The 13,697-nt window shown below is 53.4% G+C and overlaps 1 protein-coding gene and 1 long non-coding RNA gene across 3 annotated transcripts in view; one reads left to right on the plus strand and one right to left on the minus strand.

The window, feature by feature from the left end:
- The window catches only part of LOC121104057, an 8,853-nt gene extending 8,310 nt beyond the window's left edge, over positions 1-543 (minus strand). Inside the window, exon 1 of the long non-coding RNA XR_005836440.1 lies at positions 416-543. This is a non-coding gene — a long non-coding RNA (uncharacterized LOC121104057). The remainder of the gene's footprint in view (positions 1-415) is intronic.
- Positions 132-13,697, plus strand: part of TMCC2 (transmembrane and coiled-coil domain family 2) — a 38,249-nt gene continuing 24,683 nt past the window's right edge. Inside the window, exons 1-2 of one of the 2 annotated variants that reach the window (XM_040636512.1) lie at positions 132-726; positions 12,361-12,891. In XM_040636512.1, coding sequence (XP_040492446.1) covers positions 520-726; positions 12,361-12,891 — 738 coding nt within the window. In that variant the 5' untranslated portion in view covers positions 132-519. Of the gene's footprint in view, positions 727-1,325; positions 1,762-12,360; positions 12,892-13,697 lie in introns of those variants that run through there. The other variant, XM_040636513.1, reaches the window with a different exon arrangement.

A 13,697-nucleotide genomic window follows, 5' to 3' on the forward strand; every position in this document is an offset into this window, starting at 1 on the left:
GGCCGGCCCATGCTGGGCGGGGGCCGGCGGCAGGGCCGGGGGCCGCAGCCCGCGCCGAGGGCGGCCGCCGAAGACCTGCCCGGCCGGCTGCCCGGTGCCCTGCCTCGCCCAGCAGCCCGGCCCGCCGGGAGGGATGCGCGGTGCCGCCCAGCTCCTCTCCGCCCTGCCTGCGCCCTGGAGCAGAAAGTTTGGGGGGCCGGGGGCTGTTTTCCTCCTCCCGCTCCAATGACTGCCCAAGGACTCCTGCTGCCCAGCCTCGACTGTGACCTGCCTCCGCTCCCCAGGTCGGAATGAACTATTCCAGGCTGTAACCAAGGCTCCGTGTCCTCGCCCCTCCCTCACCCTCCTTTAAAAAGATTTATTTTTTAATTCAAGAAATTGTGACCCGCCGACCCCCACCCCGCCCCGTCGTTACCAATTTAGACCCCGGGCCTCATTTTCTGAGTGTATGAGGGGGTGCGGTCTCCCCCAAGACGGCGCGCTGGAAGGACAGATTCCCCTTGCCGACCCACATACACCATGAAGAGGTGCAAATCGGACGAGCTGCAGCAACAGCAGGGCGAGGAGGATGGAGCTGGGCTGGAAGATGCCGCTGGCCACCTGCCGGGCGCGGACCTCCGGCCTGGGGAGGCCACGGGTGCTAACTCTGCAGGCGGGCCAACTTCAGATGCGAGCGCCGCCGCGGCGCCCAACCCGGGGCCCCGAAGCAAGCCTCCTGATTTAAAGGTGAGCGCAGACCGTCCCCTGGCAAGCCCAGTCGGCGACTTAGCTTTCCCCGCCCCACGCAGAAGTGCTTTCACAGGATGCAAGTGATGGGGAAGCCAGGCAAAGGTCAGAGAGGATGTTCGGCCAGAACCCTGGGCTGGACGTCAGGTACCATTTGTGCCTCCGTCTTTCAGCTCCATTTCAGGCCTCTGTGTTTGTTCCTCATTATCAGCAGACGTTCTAGTGACTCACCCACCCGAGATTCTTTGAATAATGTGTGTGAAGTGCTGTTCGCAGACAAAGGGCTGGAGAAATCCAAGATGCTAACTAAAAAGTTGACATCACTTTCCCTCCTGTAAGATGGCAGGGGAAGAAAATTGCAGCGTGGGAGGCCAAAGCAGAGGACCATTCATTTCCTTTGCTGAATTAGCTTCCTCCTTTTGGGACCTTCCTGGATGAAGCTCAGTTTGTCCATCTGTGAAAGGGGAGTGTGGATTTCTTGCCGTTAGGTGGAGCCAGAGGTTAAGCTAGTGCTTGGAGATCCCTGCAACCCCCAGGGTGGAGAACTGACAGGTGGCCAAGCGGTGCTTGGGCTGGTTTGGGGCACACATGCTGAGCCGGCAGTTAGAACCAGACTCTGAAAGAGCCGATCACATGCAGCTGGGAGTCCTTTATTTTCCGGCCTGCGGTGGCCGAGACAATTGTCGAGCTATGCTGAATATGTCTCTATATTAATTAAAGCAGCAGCCGGGATAAATAATGCACCTTTGCTGGAACTGCCGACAGGGACTGCAGGCTTAGGATTGGCAAGCCGGCTCACCGCGGGGCTGAGCGAGATGTCAGCCCAAGGAAGCAACTTAGATGCCTTGGAGATTGATGCCTCAGGGGAGATATTCTCCAGAGGGGGTGCAAGGTCTGGGCTAGGGGAGCAAAAGGACTCCATGATGTTAAATAAAGCCTGTAGCCTATGGCAGCAGCCACTAAGGAGCTCATCAGAATAAGCCAATGACATTCCTCGTTTGGCCTGAGCCGCTCAGTCAGGAAGTCAGAGCGCAGGTGAGTGTGCTCTTACCTGTGTGTGTTACCTGTCTGTGTGTCTTGGGGAGGGGTAGGAAGGGGTAGGAAGGAGCTAGCTCCTTGTGTGTACTCCAGGAAAACCGTGGTAGTTATGTGAGTGTGACCTCTGGTGCTGCGGCTGCCCTTTTCAGAGGTGGGGGGCAAGCCTTATGTCTGCAGATGAGCTCCACTGGAGAGGCCCCGCACGGGAGGCTTGTGCTTTCAGTCAGGCCCAGGGAGTCCTTGGTGCCTGCCCCAGCTGTCCCCTCTGAGCCCACCCTGGGTGGTCAAGAGGTGTGGCTCCTATTCTCAGTGGGATGATGAACGGAAATGGGTGCCCTTAATGTGAGTGTGGGAAGGAGGGGAGCCTTCTGCTGCAGACTTCAGCCTCCTTCTGGGCCCCGCCGAGATGAGTCTGGCCAGCAAACCCCAATCCCATGGCCAGATGGGACCCTTGCCCTGAGTTGACGAGAAGCTGCCTTGGAAACTCCCCCACTCTCCAGCTCAGGCCAGCAGTGGAAACTGCCAGCTCCATTAATTTCCCTCGGTTGCCTACATGAGCGAAGGTGGGCTGGTGGTGGCGTGGGGGCTGCGGTGTCTTTGTCTCTGTAGATAATGCTGCCTTAAAAGCTCGTTCATCTTCACCCTCCTGTATCATCTCTCTCTCTCTTCTTCACCTTTTTTTTTTTTTTTTTTTTTTTTTTTGGCGACACCCTCGTTGTGGTTAGGGCAGACACAGCAACTCCACACCTGATATTAGCAGCTGAACTTCCCTGAAGCAGAATTGAGATTCAATGTGAGAAAAGGAGCTTCACTCCCCCCCAAACATATCACTGAGGTAGATTGCAGCCTTGTGGACCCAGGCTGGCAACAAGGAGGAGAAAACAGAGCTGCTGCTCAGTGGGAGAAAGGGGAGACCAGCCCGGCCTTTTCCTGTTTATCTCTGTCTGCTTTATCAAAGCATGTTTACAAGGTAGGGACTTTGGAACCAGATATGAACTTGGGGGCCATCAGGATTTGATTTGCTGTGTGATCTCAGGCAAACCACTCAACTTTTCTGAGCCTTTTTCTGGGAAAAAGGAATAGGAATATTGAAGTGTGTCCAAACTTGGTTTCCAGGGCTGGAAAAGTTGTTTACCAATGGTGGAACAGTTTTCCAATGATGGAAAAACTCCATGACTGGCTCTAGCACTGGATAGAAGCAGGCTCGTTTTGGATTTGCTGGTGGTACCAGAAAGGGGCGGGTTTAATTTTTTTGTAACATCTGCCTGCCCCACACCTGTGTTTGGCCTAGGAGGATCAGCAGCTCTGGTTTTGTTTTCCTTTTAAACTTTGGAGATAGGGACTTTGCGTCCCTTGGTTCCACTTGTGTTTTCTTGTGACAACTCCAGGCATTGTGATAGATTAAGTGCCTTGGAGGGAATCATCTTGAGAAAGGGGCAAAAAAATAAGAGGCTTTATCAGAAGTACCTCCCATGGCGATTGGGGCTGGGGGGATTTTAGTCTTTGCCAAAGCAATCTTTTTTTTTTTTTTTTAAGATTTTTTTTTTTTTATTTATTTATTCAACAGAGACAGCCAGCGAGAGAGGGAACACAAGCAGGGGGAGTGGGAGAGGAAGAAGCAGGCTCATAGCGGAGGAGCCTGATGTGGGGCTCGATCCCATAACGCCGGGATCACGCCCTGAGCCGAAGGCAGACGCTTAACCGCTGTGCTACCCAGGCGCCCCTGCCAAAGCAATCTGAATGCCCAAACTAGTGGCAGCCACAGGTTCCAGAGGCCCCTTTGGCCTCTCCCCACAGTCCTTCAGTGTCATGGAGCCTGTTACTCTGCACTGTGAATTTCTGCTACAGTGGTCTGGGATCCGAGATGATGGGGTGGGAGGGCCAGTGAAAAGAAGGAAAAATAGTTACACCGCAGTGTTAAAGGAGCAATTATATAATTGCTACTGAAAAATCACCTGGAAAGGGACATTGCTGTACAGGAGGCTCATGTGGGTACCTGGGGGCCTTCTTCGCTGCTCCACACACTGATATGACACTCCCTACATAGGAACCCACAATCCAGAGTCCCATTGCCCAGCCCCTGGTGGCCTGGAAGTCCTCTTTAACCACTTCGGTTCCTGTCTTGATTCATTTGTCCTCATCGTGTGCTGCTACCACATTCCCTGCTAGTTGGGAGGACAGGCCAGGAGAGCGGTAACAGAGAGAGTTGGCAAACCCAAAGGACACCAGAATTCTCTAGCAAGAAAACCCAGCTCCAGTGAGAATGGGCGTGGGGAGGAGCTCCGGGGAAACTGCAGAAAGGAACCCGGGAAACTGCAGAAAGGAACCCCGGGTGCACATTCCTGTTAACAATACAGCATGGGGTAGCTGTTGCTGAGGCCTGGGATGCATGGCTAAGCCTAAGAGTCAGCTGGTTCTGTCCCTGAGTTCTAGAAGCCTCAAGACAAGGAGGAAATCACCAACCTCAGCACCTCTTCCACCCCTTCTGCAGCCAGAAGAATCGAGCCCTTCCTGAAAAGGAAGACTCTGGGTGTGCTGGCCAGAGTCCTCCCCCTGATGTTCTTTTCCCCTCCCAAAAGCCCCTGTGAATAATTTCCCCAGGGATTTCTAGGCACTATTCTTATTTTTCCCCGGAAGAAAAAAACGTATGCCCTGAGGTCCGTTACTACAGTCCTGATTCGAAGTGCTTTGGACTCAAGACTCATGTGGGTTCCAGCTCATGTTCTCTCATTCACACCATGCATTGGCCTTCATGCCTGTTCACAGTGGAGATGAGAAAAAGCAAAGAGAAGCCAAATAGCTGGGGGGACGTCCCAGCTGGAGAATGTGTGGTTCTCCTTGCTGGCTCACTGCCTTCCCTGGCGAGCACGGGTACGTGAGCCCCTCGTGAATGGCCCGTGTTCCTTCGGCACTCCTGTATAGAGAGTCCATGGGGAAGGGGTCAGGAGTCAAAGATACTGAGCAACTTCAGTGGGAAAGGCACTGTTCTAAACTGTGAAATAGGACATGTATGGAAAAGCGTCTGAAAACATGTATGTACAGTTTACAGCAGCAAAACAGACACCCCATCTGCCTACTACCCAAGTCAAGAAAGAGAACATTGACATTCCCAAAAGCCCCTGCTTGTTTTTCTGTTCTTTTATTTGTTTAATTTTTTTTTTTTTTAAAGTAAGCTCTACACCCAACATGGGGCTTGAACTCACGACCCCAAGATCAAGAGTCGCATGCTCTATCAACTGAGCCAGCCGGGTGCCCCTTATTTTTCTCTTTTGCTTTGTTTTTTTGTTTTTTTGTTTTTTTAAGGCTATGGCTCTTGATCAGATTGATGGGTTTCAGGGCCTCCGCTTCGTCAGTGGGGGAGAAGACAAGCTACTTCACGGGACTGTGGGTGAAGGAGTGTGTGTGCTCTGGGAGTCTAGGGGAGGGTCTGGTGATAGAATGGACTCTGTGTGGCCTTCTCCTAGTTCTGCGTTAGAGGTGATACGTTCAGGCTCGACTAGGGGTAGGATAGATTTCATTAGGGAAGTAGGATTGCTGTAGACCTAGGACCAGGGGAAGGAGAAATTCGTTCTTTGGCAGCAGACAGTACCCCGGCCTTCTAGGTGAGCCCCCGTCAAACAGGATGAGATCCCTGCAAGAAAATCGTCCATCAGAGGGGCATCATTTGACGGAGTCCGCAACACATGGGGCTGATCAGAAGTGATGGACTGAGAGCAAGATATTTTTTTACAAGATTTTATTTATTTATTTGAGAGAGAGAGAGAGAGAACACGTGTGCGTGGAGGAGCAGAGGGAGAGGGACAAGCAGACTCTGGGTTGAGCATGTTGCCTGATGCGGGGCTCGATCCCACGGCCCTGAGATCATGACCTGAGCTGAAATTAAGACTCAGACACTTAACCGACTGAGCCACCCGGGAGCCCCTAGAGCAAGAGATTAAAGAGAGAGTAGGACGTTAATGACCAAGTAAGAGAGGGGCTTTCTAAATGGGGGAAGTGGGCTAGCAAGTGCCAGGGGCTTTGTGGGCCCAGGGTTCTACTTGACTAGAATGTAGTTGTTGTCCCAGCCCTGTACGTCGTCAGGGACAGTGCAGGGGCGGCAGGAATGCTGAGCTGGCCTGGGGTTTACCCCACAGCACCTAATGCGCGGAGGGCAGGGGGTCCTGAGCCCCAAGGTTGCTCCACTCCCACCCCCTCTGCCTTCGGTAATATTCGGAGCGGCTGTGTATGTGGGCTCCGGAGAAACTGGTGACCGATGGGAAAGCGTGTGGCAAAGGCAGCTGTCCGTCCCCCTGCCTCATATGGGGCTCTAGATGAATTCGTGCCCTCGTGGTTCTGGTGGGAACTGTCTTGCAGGCTCCGTATTTACAGGATGTGTTTCTTTTCGTGTATCTAACTGTCCTTAGCAGCCAATCCCATGAACAGCACTGTCTCCCTCTCCCTCAAAAAGGAATTGAAGCATCAGCTAAGACCTGAATTTTGGGTGTAAGTTAAAAAAAAAAAAAAAGTGTGTCAGGAGCTGGGGAAAAGAAAGCTCAGGTGGCTTCCCTGTGGTAATTTTGGAGGCCGACTCAAAATTCCTCTCTGTTTTCATCTCTCCTCTAAGAAATAGCCTCTCCCTTTGAAATCCTCACAGACCAGGAGGGTGCGTTCTTAGAAGGAGGCCAGGACTGGACAAGGTCCACCTTTATCAGCCAAACACTTAAGCCTGTCTCCAAGTTGAGAAGTTAGAGCAAAGCGGTTGAGGGACGGCAGGTATGTTTTGCGGTTGTGTGGGAAAAGCAGTATTTGACTTTTCAAATCAAATGGCTGAAGGCCTCCTTATTCCATCTGAGTTAACCGAGTCATGTACACCCTGGGAAACAAAGCTGGCTTGTGAGCCCGTGAGCTGTGTGTGAAGACAGTGAACGCACTCAGGCTCCTGGGTCTCTGTTCCCCTCCTTCCAAGCCAGCTTGGTCTTGGCACTGGGATGGCATAGGCTAAGATAAGGCTTTGGACTGCAGGAGGAGGGATCTGGCTTAGACACAAGACAAAGCTGTCTGAGCATTTTGTATCTCTGGGAAAGGTCGTGGTCTGAGGATTAAATCCTTTTTAGGAGGGTTTTGTAGGCTCGGATATTTTCTGCTCAGAAAATACATAATTATGCCGCAATCGCCAGGTAATATTAGGGACACGAAGATAGAGGTAATATAACTCCTGCCGTCCGTTCGCTCATAGCCTCATGGAAGATTCTGCCCATAGCAGGTGAAAGTTGGGTAACAGCGTGCGAGAGCACTCAGAGCCGTGTCACAAGGCACATGAGTAATGGCGAGGTGAGTGGTGCAGGTAATGAGCTCTCTGGAGCTCAGAGCAGGGCAGTGAGACCTGGTCAGGGATGGCTTCATGGAGGGGGCAGGGAGGGAAGGGTGGGGAGGCACCCCAAGAGGCACACAGGTAACTTTTTAGATCTTCTGTGCTGGTATATGTGGAGTCAGTTCTGCCTAGAGACCCGGGGGATGCGGCCGCCTTCCCAGACTTGCACTGGCACGGGGCAGAATTCTCTAAGCGATGAAGGAAGGAGGAAATAAAATAAAATTGAGAAGGGGGAAATCCTTTGCCCCTGGGTTGAGATCTGTTTGTTTTTTTAAGTGTCAGCTGTGATGCTGGGGAAGAAAAAAGTGATTCGAAAAATCTTTCATCACTGTGTCTCTAACAGAAAGGCCAGGCAGGCCGGAACACTGGCAGCTTCTCACTTCTCTCCAGCATCATGCTCGTGGATGCCAGACCTGGGGCCAGGGTTCCTCTCCCGCTCCAGCCCCAGGCTCCCCACCCCAAACTCTTTAGGGCAACCGGAGACTTCCACAATCCACTTTGTATCCCGAGAGTAGGACTCTGTGGGTTTTGACAGCGATTAGCTCTCTAATGCTGGCCCTGTTTCCATAGAGACCCTATAAATAGAGGAACGTTGGCGACCTAGGCTTGCTAAGGCTCACGGTGACCCAGTCACCCCACTGAACCCTCGCAGCCGACGCTGTGGTGGGGCAGAGGGAGTTCCGAACCCAGGTGGGAGGAAGGGATGTGCGGTGAACTGTCAGGTTGGGGTAATTAGCCGTAGGTTAGTGTGACTTGTTCAGAGCCTCGCAGCTTTTCTGGGAGTTAAGAACACGGGGACCTGTAGGAATTAGAAGCCGCTTTCGGCTATTTTTAACCAGATGGTGCCAAAGACAGTGTACCCCGAAGCAGTTTACTTCTGACCTCACGCAGCTGCGTTGGCAGATTTTGAGGCGCACTTCCCCTTTGGGGGATCCACACCCAGGGAGGAAAACGGATGAAGCCTAACTGCTTAGAGACCACAGCCTTCTCAGGAAGGCTCTTTCAGAAATCATCCAGTTCACCCTTTCTTCTTGAGAGGATGATGGCACCCCAAGCACAGGGGGTCCTCTCCGCCCTGAAAAATAGTTCCAGGGGAGGGGACAGCAAATGCCCTGGGGCTTCGGCACCTGCCCCGTGACGCCCTCCTTTCTGGCTAACTCCCGGCTTCCGGGCAGCTCCGGGATCGTTCTCCCGTGTTCTAATACATCGGGAGAACTCTGTTTATGTCTCACCCCTAACTCCGAAACATCTCAGCTCTCTTCTAGTACATGGCTTCGTTTGGCCACCAGAATGGTTTCTGGCAGCTGGGGAAAAGCAAAAGTCAGTGTGGAAAAGCCAGTGACATTTCGTAGCTGGAACCTGTGAGTCAGAGCAGGTGGTGCTTTCTGCTGCGTCGGTGGCCAAGTTCCCTGAAGCTAGTCACCATGGTTTTCCTCATTTCCAAAACTTGTGGCTGGTTGTGTGTATGTAGTGAGTTGTTGGTTTTAGTTTTAGTTTTTGTTTTTGTTTTTTTGAACACTTACTTACCACGATATGTCAAAAGTCCTTCACCGTCTCTTCTCTGACACCTGCAGAAGCAGCCCGGCTCCCGTGTCACCCAGCTTTCTGGCCTGGCACTTTGTAAGTGAGGGAAAACCCCTTCATTTGGAGCAACACCCCCATCCCATTATTCTTTGACTTCCTTTTTGTTCTTCCCTTCATGTCTCCTGCAGACTTTAGCAGGCTCCTCGGTGCTGCTGGGGCAAAGGTCCTGCGGTCATCCAGCCGCCCTCCGTGGCTTTCCTTCACCTGCAGAACAGATGGGGAAGGTGTGAACTGAAGGCCCACGTGGTCAAAGCCCTTACCCACATCCTACAATGTAGCATGGGCAGATCGCCCACCACCGTCGGGGGACCCCTCTCCCCCCGGCCCAGGCGTTTTGGGTTTGTTTTATTCCTGCCCATGAGACTGTTCTGGGATGCCCGTAAATGCTGCATCTGTTTTATTTATATTTTATTTTTTTACACTTTTTTACTGCATCTGCTTTAGTCTTGGAATCAATGTGTGAGCCAGTGAAGGTAAATTAGACCGGAGTTTGGAGGCTTGGCTGTGTAGCGTGGATGAGCCACTGTGCTGTGCTGAGCCTCAGTTTTTTTGTCTGTAAAATGGAGACTCTGACACTAGTCCCGTCCTCCCTCCTGGGGTTAGGCGAGCATCAGGTTCGCATGACCACATAAATTGGAAAGCGCTTTGAAAAATGCTGTATGATTTTAAAATAAACCGACCAAGGATTTGAGGATTCCAGGCAATAGGGCCGAGAGTGGCAGCTGCTGGCCGCAGCACCTCTGTCTGTTTCCCGGGGCCCAGGAGGAGGAAATGGCTCTGAGCTCTGGGAAACTCGAGGGGAGTCTTTTGAGGCGAACCGAGCAGATTTAGAAGGTGGGCCTCGGAGTTGGAGAAGCTGGGTCAGAAGTGGTCGGGAGCAGACAAAGAGACCGGGAATGGAATGCTAGAAGGACACCGTGTAATATGGAATGCGACTGTTTGGCCGGAGCAGCTGGGCAAATGCCAGAGCCAGCTGGCCCCATCCGTGATGCCTGGAGGGAGGTCTGGTATCGGCTTGGGCCAGAGGAGGAAGGAGGGTCCTGGCCATTCCTGGCCTGGAGGCCGCAGGATCTGGCCATTTCCAAGTCGATGGCAGAGTATGCCCCCCAGTCCGTCTGCCCTGCCCCTGTTGGCTCTGCCCGGAGCAGATGCAGGTGGGCCTCCTGGCCCGGCCTCGGGTGGCCCCGCGGGGATGGTTCCTCCCGCGGGAGAGCCTGGCACGGAGGAGCCTAACGTCGCCGGGGCTGCCCCAGAATTAAATTCTTGAGAAGGAGTGGTGGTAGCCTTCATTTCCTCATCGAAAAGTAGAAATGTCGCTACTGTTGCTTTTATTAGCGTCTGGGGAAATCAAGTAAGATAATGGAGAAGGAAAAACACCTTGAAAACCGTAAACCGTGAGTCCGTGGCGAGTTGCACTGAGGTGACATATCCGGTCTGTGAAATGGGTGATGGAAGGGCCCTGCCTACTTCGGGGATGGTGGGGAGACGCCAATGAGGCCGAAAACGAAAATCCTAGATTTTACACAAATACACGGTAGTGTAGTTCCCGACAGCCAGACGTCAGCGCAGCCGCTCCAGCAATCCGGAGGCGTAACGGCGCGAGCTGGGTCAGCTCCTTCGGATCGAAACGTGGGGTTTTCTTCTTGGTTTCTGCGTGGTCTGTGTTCTGCTCTGTGAGTTTGTTTCTAGAAAAAAAGAAAATTCAGTCCATGGAACTCTTTGAACTTTTTTTTTTAAGATTTTATTTCTTTACTTGAAAGAGAGAGGGAGCACGAGTAGGGGGGCGTGGCAGAGGGAGAGGGAGAAGCAGGCTTCCCGCCGAGCAGGGAGCCCGATGCCCATCGCAAGGCCCTGGGATCATGACCTGAGCTGAAGGCAGACACTTCACTGACTGAGCCACCCAGGCGCCCCGTCTCTTCGAACCGTTTTTTAAAAATGAGTTTGTCTCATGAGATTATGGGTCATTCCTCACAGACAAAGACCTGCTATGGCCCCCCGAGCCCCACATGGCGGGGTTCTGAGTTTCCCTCTTAGGACTTACAGAGCGTGGGTTCTCACCTGGTCCCGCACATCCCAGTCCCCCTTTGGCTCCGAAGCTGTCTGCCTGGGGCTCGGCCTGGCCCAATCAGCCAGCCCCTGACCGACGCTGTCTGCAGTTAGACCACATGCTGTCTCGCCCTGGCCTGAGCGGTCCTGCCTGGGAGCAGCAGAGCTGAGAGGGAAGGCCGGGGCCAGGGCAGCGCTGGGCTCTGTGGCCTAAGCGGTTTGCTCCAATCTGAGGGGAAAGACACTCATTTAGAAACCACAGTCTAAAGAAGTGGTCACATTACCGAGCATGCTACAAGACATGCCCGTAGAAGTAAAGTTTATTATTTATTATTTATGTTTGCCAGTTTATTATAAAGGGTATTCTAAAGGATACGGATGACCAGCCAGATGGAGAGGTACCTGGGACGAGGTGCGGAAGGGTCCTGAGGGCAGGAGCTTCTGTCCTGATGGAACTAGGGTGCACCACCATCCTGGCGTGTGGAAGTGTTCACCAACCTGGAAGCTCCAGTAAAGGTTATTTTATTGCCAACTATTTCAGAAATGAGACTCGGTGCATCATATGGCTCTTGATCTCAAGGTTGTGAGTTCGAGCCCCACGTGGGGTATAGAGATTACCTGAAAAGAATACAATTTTTTAAAAAAAGGAATCGGATTGGCTACGCATAACAGAAGATCGTACTAGAGTTCTGTAGACAAAGATAGGTTTATTTCTTTCATGCATCCAGAATCACAAGCTAGGCACTCACAACTGCTTTGGTGGCACCACAGGGCTATCACGTTCCCAAGCCTGTCGCTTGCGGCTCTCCCGTGTACGTGCAGCCCTTCATCACCATGCCGGTCATCTTGTGTTTGCAGGATGGCTGCTGCAGGTCCAGACGTTACGTCTACATTCCAGACGGGAGGAAGTAGGAAGGGCGAGGATCTTCATCGGGAAAGCAAGTGTTGCTAGAAACTCTCACCTTGTTTTTCATTGGCTAAAGCTGTCATGTGGCTACTCCTAGCTGCAAGGGAGTGTGATGAAGGAAGAATTTTAGCAAGGTGCATGAAGGCCAGGCAGTTTGGTTGGTAAGAAAGGGGAACAAATATACAGTAGGCGCTTAGCTGTGTCTGCTGCAGTAGTATGGCCCTGATTTTCTCAGAGGGCGTTGCGTCTCTGGAAATGGTTGCCTGGTGGTCTGAGAGAGCCAGTACAGCTTGAAGGAGCACCTAACTTAGAGGGAGGGACCGGAAGGTGGTGGTGGGGGGATCAGTCCAGACGGATACAACCCCTGGGAGCCAAGTGCTACTGGTGTGTGCCACCGAGCCCCAGGCTAGCCACAGGACATCATGCCCAGTAACCCTGAACCATGTATTGGTTGCGAATGTCCTGTGGGGGGTTGTGGGGGGTACACTTCTTTGGGACTACAAGAGGAGTGGGTCAGGGCGTACCACCTTCCTGCAAGGTGCGCTTTTAGGCATGACAGGCCATTTGCAGGGTTCTTCCAGATTCAGACGGCTGTAGTAGCTCCAGCGGTCTCCCAAGAACAGACCCTCTCCCCACCCAGCTCTGTCCTCACCAACTGGGCATTCCAGAGTGTTCCACTCACCACCGTTCTTCATCTCTCCCCCTTAAGAAAATCCAGCAGCTCTCCGAGGGCTCCATGTTTGGCCACGGCCTGAAGCACCTGTTCCACAGCCGGCGCCGGTCACGGGAGAGGGAGCATCAGACGTCTCAGGATTCCCCGCAGCAGCAGCAGGGCATGTCCGACCATGACTCCCCGGACGAGAAGGAGCGCTCCCCGGAGATGCACCGAGTCTCCTACGCCATGTCCCTGCACGACCTGCCCGCGCGGCCCACCGCCTTCAACCGCGTGCTGCAGCAGATCCGCTCCCGGCCCTCGATCAAGCGGGGCGCCAGCCTGCACAGCAGCGGCGGGGGTGGCGGCGGGGGCGGCAGCCGGCGCACCAAGAGCAGCTCCCTGGAGCCCCAGCGCGGCAGCCCCCACCTGCTGCGCAAGGCCCCCCAGGACAGCAGCCTGGCCGCCATCCTGCACCAGCACCAGTGCCGCCCCCGCTCGTCCTCCACCACCGACACGGCCCTGCTGCTGGCCGACGGGGGCAACGTGTACCTCCTGGCCGAGGAGGCCGAGGGCAGCGGCGACAAGGTGAGGTGGGGCGCAGTGGAGGAGGGGTCCTCAGAGGCCAGAGCCGGCCACGGAGGGGCCTCTGGACCCTGGGGATACTGAGGTAGGGGCCCTGCCTGGCGGGTACCCAGACCCTGCCTGCCCATAGACCTCTCTGCCCTGTTGTGGGAGTCAAAGGTAGGACTGCACCCAAAGCAAGGCAGGATCCCCAAATGGCTCATTTCTGTTGGTTTCAGGGTTTTTCAAAATTATAGTTGGCTCGGGCGGGTCTGAATTCCGGCTTGTTTACCTTAAACATGCTATCGAGAAGCCGTGGGTGCAGTTGGTTAAGAGCATAGACTAGCACCAACCCTGGCTCTGGCACTTGCTAGCTGCACCAGTCACTTAACCTCTGTGTACCTCAGTTTCCCCAATTGAAAATGAGGATGATAAGAGTCAGTTGCTGTAGGATCAAATGGGTTCATATTTGTATAGATGCTTGGCATGGAGCCCGGCACAGGATCATTATTATTATTATTGCCAACCAAAGAAAATAGGCGAGGAATCCATGAAGGGTTGTTTTGGTAAGGAGAACATCACATTCGGCACTTCCTGAATTTCTGTCTTCATTCCTTTATTCACATGACAAGTACTTATCGAACACTTGTTATGTGCTGTGACACTGAGCAAGATGAAGGGACTGTGTTCACGCAGCTTACTGAGCAGAGGGGAGGCAGGCGGGTGGATGGACAGAATAGGGTGATAAGGTTTTAATAGAGGCTATCCCCGGAGGCTTTGGGGGACAGGAGGAGGGGAGGGCAGTTGGCAAAGACCTTCTAGAGGAAGCC

The sequence above is a fragment of the Ursus maritimus genome, unplaced genomic scaffold (assembly GCF_017311325.1).
Source record: "Ursus maritimus isolate PB19 unplaced genomic scaffold, ASM1731132v1 scaffold_2, whole genome shotgun sequence".
Lineage (NCBI taxonomy): Eukaryota > Metazoa > Chordata > Mammalia > Carnivora > Ursidae > Ursus > Ursus maritimus.